Here is a 19,088-nt window from a genome sequence, read left to right on the forward strand (position 1 = left end):
GCTATGGGAGAAGCTAAGAATTCATTCTAAGAGGCTGTTCTTCCCATTGTTTGGCTTGGAATAAATGTATAGCTCTCCCAAGACTAGGACTTTCTACATTTGTTTCAAGCCATGCTTTCACTGCCCAAAACATACTCAGAATCCCTCCTTTGATTGCTGCCCCCACGGCCATTTTATGAGCCATACAAGAAGAATATGACAGCATACTAAAAAGCAGAGACATCACCTTGGCTGATAAAGGTTCATATCGTCAAAGCTATGGTTTTTCCAGTAGTAACATGTGGCTGTGAGAGTTGGATTGTAAGGAAAGCTGAGCACTGCAGAATTAACACTTTCAAACTGTAGTGCTGGAGAAGACTTTTGAGAGGCTTTTGGACAGGAAAGAGATCAAATCAGTCAATACTTAAAGAAATTAGTTCAGGCTGTTCACTGCAAGGCCAAACACTGAAGCTGAAGCTTAACTGCTTTGGCCACATAATGAGAAGATGGAAGGCAAAAGGAAAAGGGGATAGCAGAGGATGAGATGATGGATCAATAGTGTCATAGAAGCAATGAACCTGAGCCTGGACAGACTTCAAGAAATAGTGGCGGAGAGAAGGGCCTGGCATGCTGTCGTCCATGGGATCACAAAGAATGGGACACAACTGAACGACAGCAGTGACTTTATAATCAAATAAAATAAAAAGTTATGTAAGTAATGCCAAGAATGGCCTACTTCATTGTTTTTCATCAGTGTTTCTAATTCCAGGCATATTACAGGATACTTTCTGTAAGGTTCTCTTCATTTACACACTTATGAGACATTGAGGTCATACATTGTCAGGAGACTTTATTTACCATCTTCACTTCAAAAATTCGTAGTTGGCTGCTTCCCGCTGAAACCACAGCATGGTGTTAAAATCCTGAACGTAGGGGATATAAAAACAATATTCCATGTGCTAATCTTCAAAGAATGAAGAAGCAGCTCTTTCTGACAAGTATGGGGGCTCTTTAGGGCAGAGGTGGAAAAACTCAAATAGAAATTGGAGGGGGGGTGCCACTATATAAGGATCCCTGTGGGGCCCATATTGTCTTAGTATTGGAATGTAATGTTTATGTTTTATTGCATTTTATTTTGTTAAATATTTCTTAATTACATTTTAATTTAGTCTAAGCATTTGGTGTCTTTGTTCCAGAGTGCAAAATCATGAACTATGCCTACTGAAGCAACCATTTAAATGAAACTAGATTCAACTAGCATTATTTAAAATTTTAAACAAACAGCAGCAGTCTAGTCTTTTGCCACTGTCTGAATTTTCTAAGTGTCAAATGACTTAATCTTGGTTATATCATTTAAGGACTAGTCCAGGTTTCTTGTGTTGGCCATATGCTCCACTACCACTTTTTAACTAGGATAGAATGCCTAGAAATGCATAGTTTTGTTCCATTCGTAACTATTTGTTGTTATTCTTCCAGTTGCATCCATAAATGTTCTTGGTTTGACCAGATCTCGTGCCAGTTTCTTCAAAAACTCATATTCCCTCTAATTGCTTTTAGCTGTTTTGTGAGGTAATGTCACTCTGACAAGGAATTCGAGTGTTTCCTTGTTTCTGGGCTTTTTTTTTCCCCTCCTTATCTTGGCAACTATTTTGTATATGTCCAAGTTTCTAAAAAAACCAATTATATAGTCATTATCTTCACTGTTGTTCACTAAAATTTCTTCACTCAATAGCTTTTTTAAACACATTGGGATGGAACTGTTTTTATTGCACATACTGTCTTCTTATTTATCCTCTCTTCTCATTTGGTATTGATTTGGACCTTTGCTGTAACCAATTGAAGATCTAAGTACATAGGCCACAGATTCAGGAAGGACTATCTCATCAGTAGCCTATTTCCTGTCAGGATTTACTCAGTTTCATTTTTTTGTGGTGATGTTTCGTGCCCACTGCAACCAGGATCTTCTGATTCATTTCTTGAAGTACTCCTTACATACAAGTGAGAGGTTGCCGGGCATTCTAAAAGTCTTTGGCCTATTATTTCTTTATCCTGAACCATATTTCCCAACGTATTTTTTTTTTTGGCCATTCTTCTCTTGCCTATGTTCACAAGAATCAAGGTAAATGTTGGCTGTGTGAATGTCATTAACCTTTCATCCTCTACAATAGATATGGCAGATACAGTAACAAAATACAAAATATTAAAGTTCATGGCACTTAAAAGTGTCATGAAGAAAACTAAGGGTGTGAGAGTGTAAAGTTATAAATGCATATGTTGCCGAGCATCCCCTTCAGAAATAGAACTGTTGTAATGAGAGATACCCTGCATGTTTGTGAAGATGGTGCAAGTTGAATTTAATAAATCCAAGCAGGCCTTGGAATGATGATACCTTTCCTATAAATAAAATGTAATTTCTCAGCAAAGAAGATACGTAATACAATCTGATACATGATGCAAACAGATGTTTTCCCCTCAGGTAAAGGTCGTGGCATTAGCGCGGTGTGGTGGTGCGTTCTTGTTGACCCTGCTGCTGGGAGGTTGAGGTTGATGGATCTTTTGAGTTTGGGAGGTGAGCTTGTGTCTGGCTAAAGCCTTAAGCTCTAAGTCTAGCAGGAATATGGTAAGCCCCAGGGAAAGTAGGACCCTGGCTGGTTAAGCGAGAATGAACTGCCTGGAGTGAAAAAACTGAGCTAGTTAAAGCTTCTGTGCTGATGAGCGTTGGGATCAGATCAGTTGAGTGGCAGCTGAGTGTGATTGGGAGACCCAGTCTTAAAGGGAAAAAAATTATTATGTTTATGTGCTTCTCAAAATAATCTTTGACAGTACCATAAAAATGCTGACATGACTCTTTCACAACGTGGTTCTCACAGATAAGCAATATGTTTCAAAAACATATCTAATATAACTTAAAAACAGTTTTAATTAGTGCTGTTTTTAGTCAGTTCAAACTTGTCACCAGAATTCCATAAATTATACAAGTTCACATGAAACCTGAGCTTTTTCCAAAAGTTTTTGCTTACCTCCCATTATTACATTGTTTCAACACTGTAAGATTTAAAAATTGGTGATCTTTTCCATCTGAAATAAAGGTCATGTTAAAAAAAAATGCTCTTTCCCTGTCACTTTCACTCATAGGTTGGTGGTTTCATCATTGTGAGTATTTCCTGCAACCATGCAGATCCCAGGCCATTCATGGCTGCCACTCGTGTATACTGTCTATACCAGCTACAGAGAATCCCCCCTCAGTATAACATTGAAGATTGGCCTATCTCCTTTTTCAGTCATACTTTTTGATGACATTCTTTGAATTATGTCTCCGTATAATTCCTTGTTTATAATGTGATGGGCAACCTATAAATGGTTTTAATGTGATTTGTAACCATTAATTCTTTCTAGACATTAAATAAGGCATACACTAGTATAAATAAGGTATTATAATCTATCTGTGCTTTATACCTGCACAGAATACCCATGAGTACATATACCCTGCACTAGATATAGCAAAGAAGGTACCACGTGGTCCTGGTAAATTACTTATCTTTTAGAACCACATTGCTTAAAGGTGATAGGCTGCTTACTTGTAGAATAAACAGTTTTTTAGAATTCCTACTTTTAAAATGCTCCTACTTTATGGATTTAAGTGCAGAATTAAAGGAAAAAAATAAAAGATTTAAGACCAGATGAAGCCTATCAGAAGTCTGTTTACATCATATTGTGTTAAGGGAAGTACAGCAATAGTCATAGGAATTTCCAGTCTCTGGTTTTTGAACTATTGCTATTTTTAGAATTTGTTTTTCTCCTTGCCACAGGAAAAAAAAAATGGCTCTTACATTATTATCTTGATACCACTCAACACACAAATAAAACTCTAAACCTTAAATTCTAAAACAATAATATGTAAATTTTCCCACTTAGTTACATTTTGCAGTATTTTATTTCTTGATTTATCCATGATTTTGTGGTTTACAGTTGACTATTCTTTTTGATTTGACTTCATATCTAATTTTTGCATGTCAGCATTACACTAAAATGTTTGCAGATGTTTTAAAGAATTATTTTGTCTAATTCTAAAAATATATCACAGTTATGTTTCAGTTACCCAGAAATCTGTTGCTTTAAAATACAAAGGCTTGAAAGATTTTTTTTACCCCATTGAGAGAAATACAAACCCTTTGGAAAATAATATTTTTTAAAAATCTTCATAACGATCGATCTTTGTTCAACTCCTTTTTCCTTATCCTTTGTATATTTACAAAAGTCTTGGTTTATAATGCTAAAATTTTTTTTTAACATTGCATCTATTTTGTTAATCTTGGGATATATGTTCAAGGCAGGCCAGGTTTGGCAGAGACCCCTTGTAAAGTTTCATGCACATGCTCAATTAAAAATATTACTTAGTGAGTATTTGAGTGCTGCTCTCTGCCCATGATCTAATTTCTAGTTTCTTACAATTTATCAAATTTGGAAACAACAGTTTTTAAATTATGGTAATACACCAGGTATAATAGAATGAAAACTAAAGAGAAACAATCCACACCTTCTTAGTAGTTGTGTTCAAAGATTCTACTTGTAATGAAGAGCTTACTGTCTCTTAAAATAAGCTTCAAGTAAAATCTTTGAGCCAAGTTGCCTCCTTTCTCCTGAGAAATCAGTTAAGGACTATCATGTAAATTTGATACTGTAGTCTTTGCCTTTGTGACTGATACTAGAGTAGTTGGTCTATATTATCTCTTATTTCCTTCTGCTAACAACCATGTGACTTGGTTTCTACTGCCAAAGAATAGTTTTTTATTTCCCTGTTATTCCAAGCTAATAGCCACCTTGTGATGAAACGTGTAGAAAAACCACTCAGAGAAAAGTGAGATGGAAAAGCAGCACAACTGATATTTCCCAAATGATTTACTGTTGGAAATATGTAGATTAATGATACTTCACATTTTGATCACATTTGATCACATTCACGCTTTACAATAACCCTTTGAGATAATGCAGAGGGCTCTAATCACAGGTGGGTTGTTATTATTATTATTTTTTAATTTGGACTGTTTATGAGTTCTTTAATTTATCATGTTTTATGCAACGATTTGGGAACTTTTAATAAATTATTTTTATTTGACCATTATATAGTTATTGGGGTTGTTTGGATTCAGGAAATTTACATGGCAGATATCAATGAATGCTAATTCAATTCTTAGGAGCCTGATTGGAAATTTCCTGCATAGTTTGTTACTAATATAATAGAGAAAAATTATTGATAAAGAGTTCAGACAGAATCAGACATTAAAACTCTGGTAGAAATACAAATATTCCCTGTGGGGAGAGGACAGGGCGCTGGCCAGCTAGGGGCTGCTGTCACATTTGGGGTTCCAGGTTCAGGCCCCCCTACTTTGCACAATGATGGTGATGTTCACCCTAGTGTTTATGGGGCTTACACCACTCCTTCAAAGTACACTATGTGTATGTATTTTGCAGTTGTAAAGAGTCTGTTGCATCCACGTTGTCTGATGCGCCCCAGATATCTTTCTACTGGTTTGTCTATCCAAAATGATTTGTTTGTCTTTGCTTACCCTAAAGTGGGGAGCACTGGGGACCTGTTTATAATTTTCTTTCCTCCTTTTTTTGGGACAGCTTGCCAATTCTCATCTGTACAGGACTGAATAAAATTCCCTCCGAATGGTTTGAAAGAAAAAAAAGAGTGCAGACAGTTTGGGGCCACATTTTAAAACTATAAGATCCTTGAATTTGGATTCTGCCTCATTTTGCCCTCTTCCACCACTGAACTGCATCGCCAAATGACCCAAACATCTGGAAATCAGAATGCAAAATAATGAAAAACGTTTGTCTCTATAGTGAGTTTATATATGCTGGTTAATATTATTTAGTTTGACACTTTCCTGCAGTGAAGTCTGAAGCACTATGGCTGTTTTTAAAACCGCTCTAACATTTTAAGAATTGCCCAGAAATGACCTTTAAAGTCATATAATTTAATGGCGTCATTTGTTATGGGATAGAGAGGTAAAGTGCCAGAGAGAGAGTGGGAAAGCAAGAAAGCACCTTCGGGCTGTCCCATTAGACTGTAAGCTTCTTCAGGGCAGGGACTGCCTTTTCTTTGTAACCCCCTAATAAATGCTTGTTGGTTGATTTATTTCTTAGGTTTTATCTGTAGATAAACCACATTGAGTTATATTCCACTAATCCAGAGGTTTATACCTTTTATGAGCCTCCCACTGTTTGTTCCAAAAGTATTACTATAAGTGTTTAATCAGATTATCGTGTATCTAAGACTATTCACCAATCCTATTTCTCCTTTTTGATGTTAATGAAGTGATAGGAGGCTTTATGCTTTGTTAATGTGTTGATAAGATGTAACCTAAATGCCTGGTGCTTCCTTTGTTGTTGTTGTTTGATTGTTTTTCTGTTCTGTCTGACCCCATTTGGGGTTTTCTAGCAAAGATACTGGAGTGGTTTGCCATTTCCTTCTCCAGATCATTTTACAGATGAGGAGCTGAGTTAAGTGACTTGCCCAGGGTCACACAGCTAGTAAGTGTCTGAGGCCAGATTTGAACTCGAAATGATAAATCTTCCTGACGCCAGCCAGGCCTGGCGTTCTATCTACTGTACCACCTAACAGCCCCATTCATTACTTTGTAATGGAAACAATAATAAATAAACAAGCAAACTTGTACTCTAGTGCCCTAGGATCTTCCTTATAGTCACACTCAGGTGGTCTGAATAAAACACTTGACCTAGAGTCAGGAAGACCAGTTGAGTTCAGATCCAGCCTCAAGGTGGTGGTGGGGCCAGTTACTTAACCTCTGTCTGCCTCAGTTTTCTGATCTGTAAAATGAAGGGTAGTAATAGCATGCACTTCCCAGGGTTGTTGTGGGGGTCAAATGAAACAATATTGGTGAAGTGCTTTGCAAAACTTAAAGCAATCCTTAAATGCTAGCTTTTATTAATTACAATTACGATCAAATCCATTCATGACCATAGCTTTATTTTTATTATGATGTTATATACTTTGATAACAGTATCAGTGGATAGAGAGGAAAGGAAAAAAATAAGAGATGTTTCAGAGTGAAATGTTCACTCATGTTTATTTAGCTCATATTAAAGTTTTATTAAACTAAAACCTCTACCTCTCCTCACAGAATGGGTTCTTCCAAGTGATGCCAGTAGAATGAGTAGAAGCCAGGGCAGCTCCTACTGTAGCCTCTCCTGCCGGCAGAGTAAGGGGAGTGCATCTGCAATGGGAGGATCAGCCCTGGGCAGAAATTTGTATTTGAGAAAGCACTGAAAAGTCATCGGAGGGCTATGAACAGTGGAATGGTGGTGGAGCTGGTTCATATAGTAACTGCTGTTAAGTGATTTGCTTTTAGAATTTATTCCTACAGCTAAACCCCTCAGGGAAGGGAAAGGAGCCCTGCAGCCCAAGAGTGCTTTGCTAAAAGCTTTAGCTTACACTTTTGTCTGTGCAGCATCAAGCACAGCAGCAGCGACTTGAGGGCTGCAGTGAAGCTGCCCTGGGCCTCACCCTGCCCCCTCATGAAGCAGCTTCTGCCAAGATTAGGTTTTGGCTAGAGAGTCTTTATTTTCTTAAGCTTCTGGAGAGTCCAACAACCTAGGGACTCACATGCTTGGACCCTATATTTAGGGGCCATGGTGACAGAGTGAGCCTTTCATTCCATGGCTGGGCTAAAACTGTTGATGTGATTAGCTCTGCTATTCCTGCTAGCATTATTTATTTCAATGTTATGCCATGATGGTTTGACTTAAGTCTTAACTCTGAATAAAGAAATCACTGGCCCACTTCATTTTATTTTCTCCTGAATGCTGTTGAATTCCAAAGTTTCCTCCCCCAATCCCACATGCTTGGTTGATTGTTTTAAATGAAAAGTAGCAAAGTGCTCTCTTGAAAGAGTGAATAACTCAATCTAGCACAGAAAATGGACAGACAGCTCTATGCTTTTAAGACTACCAGTTGGAAAAGGTTTATCTTGAATGCTTATCTCATGAGGTTTATTATCATGAGGCTCAAATGACGTGACAAATGTAAAGAGCTTTGCAAACCTTAAGGCACTAAAGTGAGTTGTGATATCAGTGAGTTTGATGTTGTGGCTAGGGTGCTGGATTTGAAGACAAGAAGGCAGATACCTGTAATCTGTCTTGTAATCCCTCAAAACAGTGTAGAAGCTCCATCCCAGAGAAATGCCCTAACCTTCCTCTCTGTGCATCACTTTCATCCTTTGTAAAATGAGCAAGTTGGACTTAGAAGCCTCCAAGGTCTTTTCTTGCTCCAAATCTACGATCTAGTGTTGAGCATATGCATTCTGTTGTTATACCGAGAAATCAGCGAGTGAGACCCAGACGTAATTTAAGATGTGGATTTTATTAGCGTGCGGCTGCAAGGGGTATGCACATCCAAATCAAGCAACCCCCATCAGGGGTCAAGCGAGGGTTTGTATAGAAAAGAGCATGGGAAAGAAGTGCGAGGAACACTGAAGAGGTAATCCAAAGATGCAGGTGTCTTTGGGGGCTATGGATGGGAAAGTACAGGGAGTACACAGGACAGGGAGGGGGATGGATCTTTGAAGTCTGGCAAGAGGAAGAGTTCTTGGTCTGGTCAAGGACACCCCTCTCCTTCTGTCTTGACATGAGAATGCTCTGCAACAAAGGAAAGCTTTCTCACAACACAGGAACTTACTGAGGAATTGGGAGGCTTCCAGAGACATGATCTGAGGGCTGGGGCCTGAGCAGCCCAGCTCTGTGTAGCTGTACCAGGGAGAGAGATAAGGGTCATGCTGAGGCCCATGCATGAATAACTGCTAGGCACAGTGTCCTTGGGCTGGGGAATGGTTGTTAGAGACAGTGTTTCTGAGACTAGGGAGAAATTGGGGCACAAGTACAAGCAGAAGCACCCGAGCACCCCATTATTACGGGTCAGAGATCACACAAACCAGACCAGGTGTCCTGGTCTCTGGTATAAACATAATTATCTAAAGCGGTTATATTGCAAGCTTTCTTATCCATTTGCGTTGGAGGTACGGGCTATGCTGAGCTATGCAAGAGTACATTTCACTATTGTTTAGATTTAGGAGGAAAGAGGTCTGGGGCAAGATTAAGCACCAACTTTTGCTTTCCATGGCTTAAAGGGCCCTACTACCTAAATGGCAAAATAATGTTCTGCATTACACTGTCAGCAAGTGTTTATTAAATGCCTACCTACTATGAGTCTCCTAACTAGTATGGTAGCATTAAAGGAAATGTGATTTAAGATTTCTCTAGTGTACAGCAGGTGTCTATCCGTGGCTGATTAAAGGATAGGCTTTTGGGCCTGTGATTATAGCAGGGGGAAGATTACAGTGGCCCAGAAATTTCAGGCAAAAAATTTATTTCCTGCAAATCAAAACAACTCTGAGGTACCACATCACACCTATCAGATTGGCTAACATGACAAAACAGGAAAATGATAGATGTTGGAGAAGATGTGGGAAATTGGAATGTTAATGCATTGTTGGTGGAGTTGGAGAGCAATTTGAAACAGTGCCCAAAGGTCTATAAAACTGTGCATACCCTTTGACCCAGCCATGGCACTTCTAGGGCTGCATCCCAAAGAGATCATAAAAATGGGAAAAGCACCCACGTGTACAAAAATATTTATAGCAGGTCTTTCTGTGGTGGCAAAGAATTGGAAATTGAGGGGATGCCCATTAATTGGGAAATGGCTGAACAAGTTGTGGTATATGAATGTAATGGAATACTATTATGCTATCAGAAATGATGAGCAAGCAGACTTCAGAAAAACCTGGAAAGACTTGTATGGACTGATGCTGAGTGAAATGAACAGAACCAAAAGTACATTGTACACAGTAACAGCCATATTGTGGGATGACTAACTTTGATAGACTTGGCTCTTCTCAGCAAATGCAAGAATCTAAGACTGCTCCTAAAGTCTCATGGTGGAAAATGCTATCCACATTCAGAGAAAGAACTATGGAGTCTGAATGCAGATCGAAGCATACTATTTGCTCTTTTTTTTCTTTTGTTTTGTTTCTTCTTTCTTGTGGTTCTTCCTATTGGTTCCAATTCTTCTTTACAATATGACTAATATGAAAATATGTTTAATAGGAATGTATATGTAGAATCTGTATCAGATTGCGTGCCATCTTGGGGAGAGGGGAGGAGAAGAGAGGGGGAAAAAATTTAAAACTCAAAAGCTTATGGAAGTGAATGTTAAAGCTAAAAATAAATTAACTAATTTTAAAAAAATTTATTTCCTCTGAAACTTTCTAGTTTTGTGGGCCTACAAACGTCTTGCACGAACTTTTTATTTTCTTCCCAGGCTTTCAGGTTTCCATTGAGAAGCAAGCGCAAATGATCCTTGCCCAAGTCCATTTTCTAGATTATGTGTAGAGGTAGGGGTTATCCTGCATTTGACCCTTATTTTTGCACTATGAGGTCAGGTAACTATAGAGTTTTCCACAACTCAGAGGACTAAACGTAACAGTGAGAAGAGTTGGGAAAGAATATTTTATTGTAAGTTAGGAAACTTGAGTGAGTCCCAGTTTTGCTACAAGGCTGGTTATAACAAGGCAAATCACTTTATCTCTCTGTTCCTCATTTTACTCATCTATAAAGTGTGTGAAATGACCTACAATGCCCCTTCCAGCCTTAAAATTTTCTGGTTTTATTAGAATATAAATAGCATATGGTGTGAAGTATGACCACACTCTAATGTAATGGCCCTCTTATACAAAGATGGCACTGCAGGTCTTCTGCTTCTCACCTCCACCCTACACTAGGCCATTTTAATTGGTTCATGCCTACATACATCCTCAGATTTATTTGTGAGCAAAGGCCCCATCCCTCACCCAGGCCGGCTAGTTAACTGATATGTATGGGGATTCTTGCCCTCATTAGAACCATGCTTGAGTTAATCCTTTCCAAAGCATGCGTCCGAGGTATTTTGACCAATCATTATTTTCTTACCTCATCTATTTTTGCTAGGTTTTTTTTTCCCTTGAAAGGAAAAATCATAGAATTATATGTTTCCAGCTAGAAGGAACTCAGAAGTCATCTAGTCTGCACCTTTTTTTTTTTTAATAGAAGAGGAGCCAGAGATCCAGGGAAAAGAGACTTGCCCAAGGGCAAACAGGTAGGAGTCAACATAGAACCAGGAATCAAACCCAGGTCTTTTGAGTTCAGACTTAGTGCCCTTTCCATTGTACTCCCACGGCAGTAACCAGAATAGACCAATAGGTGGCATCTGTGCAAGGATTTAGAAATGACAGGTAGGAATGCCCTCTATGGCAAAGGGGAAGAAACGCCTTAGAAAATCATACATTTATCAGAGGTTGAAGGCTGTTGGGAAACCATGCTTTTCATTCATTAGCCAGAGAAACAACAGAACATTGATTCAAATAAAAGGACACAGAGCTGAAAGAGATGAAAATTAAGGACTTTATTCTGTATAGACATTAAATCACTTATACATATACTACTACAATTTAATACTTTTATAGATGCCTCCTGGGCTAATGGTTTGCCCAATTCTGAGGAAGGTCTTTTTTGGAGGCTCTTTTGATTGCCTGAAAGTGAAGAAAATTGGTAATGGCCTTTGTCATAAGTATTTGCATAGTGCTTTTTTGGGATAATTTCCTACAACAGACTTTTACCACGATTTATACTTATCTGCTAGGAAGTACCCTGCTATAACAGAGAAAAGAGATAGGAAGACCTGGATTTAAGTCCTGCTTCTTCCAAAGAGTAAGTCACTTGGCTTCTTAAATCTTCATGCAACTCTTTGAGACTGCAAGGTAGGATGCTTACCAGTTGGATTTCCAGTGGTGAAGGTAGTATACTGTTGTTTTTAAGTTGTTTTTACAGTCATGTCTGACTCTTCATGACCCCATTTGAGGTTTTCTTGGCAAAGATACAGGAGCGATTTACCATTTCTTTCTCCAGCTCATTTTACAGATGAGGAAACTAAGGCAAACAATGTTAAATGACTTGCCCAGGGTCTCACAGCTAATAAGTATCTGAGGCCAGATTTGAACTCAGAAAGATGAGTCTTCCTTACTCCAGACCCAACAGTGTATCCACTGCTCCACCTACCTGCCCTTATCCACCCAGCTACCCTAGGCAATGTATCAGAAGTTTCCATTCCAGGAGTTCTCTAAATGAAGAAATTACACATCTGGACCAAAAAACCAAACCAAACCCAAAAAAGTCTGGCTGACTGTAGCATTTCCTTCCTGTCTTGTGTAACAGAGTAGACTTATTTTTTTTATACAGACAGAAATTATTATCAATTTGTCATAGCTGATTGTTTTAGTACTCTAATATGTCTATGGATTCATCCATGTAAGTATTCCAACAATGCGGATGACATGACTTATTAGTCATGACTTATCCTTTGCAATTTATGACAATGTTCTTCCTTAAGTTTTCTACTGCGAACCTTCCTTTGCTTCTTTTGACCTTAGGAGGATACTAATGGATCACTCATCCGCCATTAATACCAAGGGGCCAGCCCATCTTAATCATACATTTCTTTGATGACATCGTTTACACTGTTTCTCCTTTGTAATTTCTTGTTTGTAAAATGCTACCTGCTCGAGCCTACCACCTACCGCCTTCCCTGGCAAACTAAAATCCCATCTATTACAGGAAATTTTTCCCAACCCCTTTTAATTCTATGCCTTCATTGTTTAAGTTGTTTCTTATTCGTCCTGTACATAGTTTGTTTTTATATATATTTGTTCGCATGTTGTCTACCCCATTAGATCATAAGCCTTTTGAAGGCAGAGCCTGTCTTTTGTTTCTTTGTGTCCTCTAGGGCTTAGCACAGTGCCTGGCACATAGTAGGTGCTTAATAAATGTTTATTGATTGATTGGTTCTCTGACTGAGGACTGTGTTGTTAGAATCGATATGTAATAGCTGCCCTGTTCTTGATGGCAAAAGTAAGTTTGTTATAAAAATCTTTGCAAACTTTTTCATCTGTTTTGTTGTCTTTCCCATTTCATCCTTAAATACCCTCAGGATGAGTTGAGTCTCTCACCAAACTTTTTTGTAAACTGGGTTTTCCCTCAGGTTTTAAGGTATTTTATGAAATGGTACTGCTTATAATCTTCCACAGTCATCCTCCATATAGTTTATAAATGAGTTTACATTCTAAATCCTTTTGGGTATATCCAAAGTATTACCCTGTGAAAATGTTGGCTTACTGTAACTTCTTAATGGGAAATGCAAAACTTGGAATTCCAAATAAACATGAATTTTGAATGCAGTTTCATGTACTTGTGATTGCTATTGGACTCAAACAAAAGTCTGTGGGAAGTAAATTGGTGAGGTAGAAACATTGCTGGATTTGGACTAAGAAGATCTAGCTTTGTCTCTTTTTACTTAGGTGACATTGGTCAAGTCACTTAACCTCTGTGGGCCTCACTTTTCTCATCTCTAAAATGAAAGGATTAGATTAGGTGACCTCTAAGGTCCCTTTTTTATGAATGCCTATTGTTAATGTGGGCTGATCTTTTTCTGTCAATTAAATGGTAAAGACTGAAAGAAGATGAATATTTTTATCATTGAAAAATGGTTTCTTTGATGGAAAACCTATAGCTTAATTTTTTAAAAAAACCTTTTTCTTAAGTATGGATTATCTGAAATTTTTCCTATGCTTTTATCTGAATTTTTAAAGTAAAGATTTCTGGAAATGTTTCTAAATTTTATTTTGAGACTTTCATATACTCCGTTCTCTGCTTTGACTTCTAACTCTCCTTTCTCTTCCTCCTGTCTAAATGCAACAAAGAATGATGTAAAGAATACTAGTCTTGGAATAAGGAGATCTAAGCTTCAGTCCTAACTTTAACTCTTACTATGTGATCTTGAATGATTCACTTAAACTCTCTGAGTTTTGTTTCCTCATTCATAAGATGAAAGAAAAATATTTACACTATCAATCTCACAAGGTATTTATTAGGGAGTGAGTTTTTAGCAGGGAGTGGATGAGATAGATATAGATATAGATATATAGATATAGATTTTTTTTTGGTCAGGGACATTTTGGAGAAGACTCATATTTTTCCAGTAGAAGTTAACCTAAATAGCCTCCAACTGAAGTTCTTGCATTGGAAGTTCTATGATCCTACTTTTTTGATTGAAGTTCTATGATTCTATTTATAGATTTTTAGTTGGAAGGGACTTCTGTGATTATCTGGTTTCACTCTTTCATTTTGCAGATACAGAACTGAAGTCCAGAAACGCAAATGATTGGGCCCAAGTCACACAGGTAATAATTGGAAGAGCCAGAATCTGAACTCTGGTTCTCCAATTCTAAATCCTGTCAGCCATTTGAAACTTAGAAAGCATTTGCCAGATGGAAGTATTGCAAATGGTGGTTAGGCTCTTGAGTTAGCCTACAAAAACCTATTTAATCCCATTGTAATCTCTTTGAGGGCAAGAATTATGTGTTACTTACACTTGTTCCTCGTATTGGTCTGATCAACCACGGTCAGATGCTTTCTGCATTAACCCTGATGTAGTGATGTCATTTTGGTCCTCTCTGAGTATGAAGGACAACCTCCTTTAGTGCCTATATAGTCTTACACATAGTGGATACTTAATAAATGTTGTTTGGATGACTGAAAACCAGTTTCTGGCGTACACCTATGAATTTGGAAAGTGTAAGCGAAAAAAAACATGTAAAGCTGGAATTTTAAATAATTAAGGTTTTTTTTCATTTAATTGCTGTTTTCCTTGGCAACAAGTAAATAAATTAGAATTCAGATGTCTGTGGACTTCATTATGAATGGTAATTGCATAATGCAGTTTTGTTTTACTAATATGTTCCTTTGCATGTCATAGGCACACATATTTTAGATTGATTGCTACTAGAAACCACCTGAGCCCTTTAAAAACAAATTTAGAAAATTTAGGTCCACACAGAGAGTTTTATCTGCAAGCTCTGGATTAAGTCTGTGTAGTGAATGTTATTAGTGCTTCCTTAGTATTGTAGCTTTGCTATACTCACACACATTTGTGGTTTGTTCTTATGATTTACAGAGCAGTTTCAGTTCCTTCTTATATCAATCACTGAATTCATGCACTTAGAAATAAAGGTAGAGACTGCTCTGTGGAGCTATTGTCTCTGGCAGAGCTAGAGAGAGAGGTTAGGTTACGATTTATCGGTCCTTTTTTTCCTCTTACCTGAGATGATAATCATCTGGGATACAGCCTAGCCACAGAGCTAAGTTCCATCCTTGGCATATGGGGAGTGGGAGATGGGGAACAAAATGTTGTATACTTCATAAGCAGTGTCTGTGTCTGATTAGGTCACTTCCTTAGAGCACTAGGCTGAGTTGAGGATATGGAGACAATTTTCAGTGGGCCAGTTAATATACCCTTAACCTTCATCTGGTCACAAAAAGGACTCTGAATCCTTTATGTCTCAGTGGGCATGTCCTGCCAATGTGGCTTCTCTTACATAAAAACTTGAGGTTGCACACATGTTTGGAGGCAAGTAATGCTTGTGTTCGGTGGAGGAACACTCCTACTTTTGTTATTCTCATGAATTCCCTCTGTACTTCTCGTGCTGTTCAAGTCGCTCAGACCCAGCTTAACTGTCCTTCCTCTTAGAAAATTACCTCTTTTCTATCTGACCATATTAAGGTCTTCCAGTTCAGGTCATCTGATCTTTCCAATACATGGACTTGTCACCACATCCTCACAAAATTTGTGTGAATCTTTACCCTACTTGTCTCCAAAGAAGAATGTTTTCTCCCTCTTAGAATTATTTTGTATTTATTTATATGTGTAAATATTGTATTCCATCCATCTCCAATAGAATATGAGCCTCATGAGATCAAGAACTTTCACTCTTGTCTTTGTATGGTCTCCAGCACCAGGCACTGTACCTACCTACAGTAAGAGACTCATACATTTATTGAATCTAACATATGCTTCATCTCCCTTCTGTCTCCCAACACTCTCGATCCAGAGGATTATATCATCAGCATTTTCCTCACAACCCTGCGAGGCAGCTAGCAATAAAAATAGTTAGCATTTACATAGCATTTTAAAGTGCTTTATATCTTATTTTACCTTCACAGCCATCCTAGAAATTAGGTGCTGTTCTTATCTCCATTTTATAGAGGAAGAAACTGAGGCAGGCAGAAATTAAGACTTGTCCAGGGTCACATAGCTAGTAAGTGTCTGAGGCCAGTTTGAACTCGGGTCTTCCCGACTCCAGGTACAGAGCTCTGTCAACTTCACCACTCAGCTGCCTAGTGAATGAGAAAACTGAGACTCAGAAATTGAGACTTAGACAGGGCTAAGCAAGTGTGAGACCCCAGGTCTGCCTATTTGAGGCTTATCACTCTTTGTACTCCCTCCTCACATCAGTCCCCTGTGTTGGCATCATTGCTGAAGGAACAGTTCACCCTTCTTTATGGGACTCAGTCCACCAGGTGGCAGACAATCACATCTTTATCTATTTTAGAGGAAGCACCCTCCAAAGACAGTGGAAGAATCCAGTGCTTTCCTGGGACACTGCACAGGACACCCATCTGAATTTATTAAACTGAAATTTGGAAGTTATTCTCATACTCCGGGACATACTGCATCCAAGGCATGTGGCCTGAACTCACTGAGGGCAGCCAAGTAATGTCTTATGCAAGATGAGCGAGGAGAGGCTTTCACTGCCCTTCTGACTTTCTAGTCAGATGATAATTTTTCTGGGTAGAGAAAACAAAAGCAAAATAGTAAAGAAGTTGTTTCTTTTTTAAATTGTCCATTATCATCTTCCCATTGACATCTGAGATCCCTCTATTTTTTAATAACCTTTCTTTGATTAATATTTAGACAATTTTAACATTCATTTAAAAAATTTTTTTGAGTTCCAAATTTTCTCCTTCCCCCCTAATCTTTCCCCTGCCTGAGACTCTAAGCAATTTGATACAGGTTATACATGTGCAACCATGCAAAAACATTTCCATATTAGTCATGTTATGAAAGAAGACACAGACCCAAAGGGGGGAAAAAATGAAAAAAAAAGTGAAAAATAGTATGCTTTGATCTGCATTCAGACTCCATCAGTTCTTTCTCTGGAGGTGGATAGCATTCTCCATCATTGAGTCCTTTGGAATTGTCTTGGGTCATTGTATTGCTGAGAAGAGCGAAGTCATTCACAGTTAATCATCATACAATATTGCTGTTACTGTGGACAGTGTTCTCCCGATTCTGCTCACTTCACTTTTAATAAGTTTGAGTAAGTCTTTCCAGGTTTTTCGGAAATCAGCTGGCTTGTCATTTCTTATGCACAATAGCATTCCATTACAATCATATACCACACCTTGTTCAGCCATTTTCCATTTGATAGGCATATCCCCAGTTTCCAGTTCTTTGCCACTAAAAAAGAGCTGCTATAACTATTTTTGTCCACATAGATCCTTTTCCCTTTTAAAAAAAATCTTTTTGAGTATTATTGAATAAAAGGATGCTCTTTTAAAAGGATGTGCATAATGCATAGTTTTATAGCCTGTTGGGCCTAGTTCCAAATTGTTCTCTATAATGATTAGACCAGATTGCTTGTCCACCAGCCGGTCATTAGTGTACCTATTTTTCCCTCATCCCTTTCAGCATTTGTCATTTCTGATAGGTGTGGGGTGGTACCTCAGAATTATTTTAATTTGTCTTTTTCAATTGTGATTCACAGCATTTTTTCACATGACTAAAGAAAGCTTAGATTTCTTCATCTGAAAACTGCCTGTTCATATCCTTTGACCATTTATCAATTGGGCAATTCAGATTAATATTTAATTAAAATTGTATCATCTATACCAAACTAATCTTTTGAAAGAACTTTTTAAATCATATCCTTTCCCCTTCTACAATTCTACATATGTAAAGTGAAACTCCTTATTCTGGCATTTTACAATCCGGCCCCAGCCTGCCGTTCCAGCTTTTCTTTCCACAACACATAACCTACATTGTATTTGGTCTGATTAATTAGAAGTCCCAAACACATTGTGCTTTCCCTTAGTACCATTGTTTATCCCATTTTGTCTGTCCAAACTTGTTAATATCCTTTCTCCCACCCTAATCCATAGTTTTCACCTTTATCCAGCAAGACCCAGCCAAAATGCCACCTCCCCAGGACGCCTTTACTGTTCACCTGTTACCATGTTGCCTGTGTTGGTACCACTCTTGTGACAGGTTGTTTTTGTTTTTTTTAATTTATAGATATACCCCATATATGGTTATCCCAACTAATGTTGTTTAACAGTAATATCTTTAATGCTGAAAGGGGAGGGTCAATTGAGATAAACATGTCCAACATAATAGTCCTTCCTGCTAGGCAAGAAGGACTCCCTGTCCTAGATTTCTTGACTAAACTATTGAGTCAGGCAGATTTATTCTGTAGCAGTGGTGTCAAACTCATATAGAAAAGGATCTTTGCAGGCAGCATGTTGACTTTAAAAAACCACAAATTAATATTATCTGTGTTGTATTTTTATTTCTGTTGTTATACATTTCCCAATTAGATTTAATCTGGTCTAACTTCACTAGAGTGACATTTACGTCTCTGTTTTATAGGACCTTTCCTTGCTCTGATTCCTCTTATTCTGCTAGCTAGCCTCTTGATTTGATCTCATTTGCGAAGATAAAGTGACCAGATCCATTTATTTTACAAGTGACATCTTTAACATATGTTTGGTTTTTAGGTGATGTCTGGCCCGAGAGGTATAGCCACATGAGATCATGTAAAGTGCAACGGATGTAGCTTTTAACCATTTAGAAGTATCCGGCTTTTTAGAAGTTGTGATCTGACCTGTGAGTGTGGAGGTAAGGTCACTAGCACGCTTTCTTTCCTGAATGGTTTGATGGCTTTCTTCTCTGACTCAGACCGAAGTAGTTCTCAACCAACACCAAAAAGGACTGTGGATGACACTGCCTTGGAATGACATCTCTGATTCACTGACACGTGAAGAAAACCTCATGAATAGCAATCACAGAGACTCAGAGAGCATCACTGGTGAGTTGATGTGCTTAAATTCCAGCTAGACCTTAGTGGGTAAAATCCTTTTTTGTAATTTCAACCATTAATGAG

General features: G+C 38.1%; 1 protein-coding gene across 2 annotated transcripts in view; it reads left to right on the forward strand.

The window, feature by feature from the left end:
• TRAK2 (trafficking kinesin protein 2) overlaps nucleotides 1–19,088 on the forward strand; it is a 71,327-nt gene that overhangs the window by 8,042 nt on the left and 44,197 nt on the right. Inside the window, exons 2-3 of one of the 2 annotated variants that reach the window (XM_020970734.2) lie at nucleotides 14,221–14,270; nucleotides 18,703–19,013. In XM_020970734.2, coding sequence (XP_020826393.1) covers nucleotides 18,923–19,013 — 91 coding nt within the window. In that variant the 5' untranslated portion in view covers nucleotides 14,221–14,270; nucleotides 18,703–18,922. The remainder of the gene's footprint in view (nucleotides 1–14,220; nucleotides 14,271–18,702; nucleotides 19,014–19,088) is intronic. The other variant, XM_020970725.2, reaches the window with a different exon arrangement.

Source organism: Phascolarctos cinereus, unplaced genomic scaffold (genome assembly GCF_003287225.1).
Source record: "Phascolarctos cinereus isolate Bilbo 61053 unplaced genomic scaffold, phaCin_HiC Scaffold_7;HRSCAF=346, whole genome shotgun sequence".
NCBI classification, from domain to species: Eukaryota; Metazoa; Chordata; class Mammalia; order Diprotodontia; family Phascolarctidae; genus Phascolarctos; species Phascolarctos cinereus.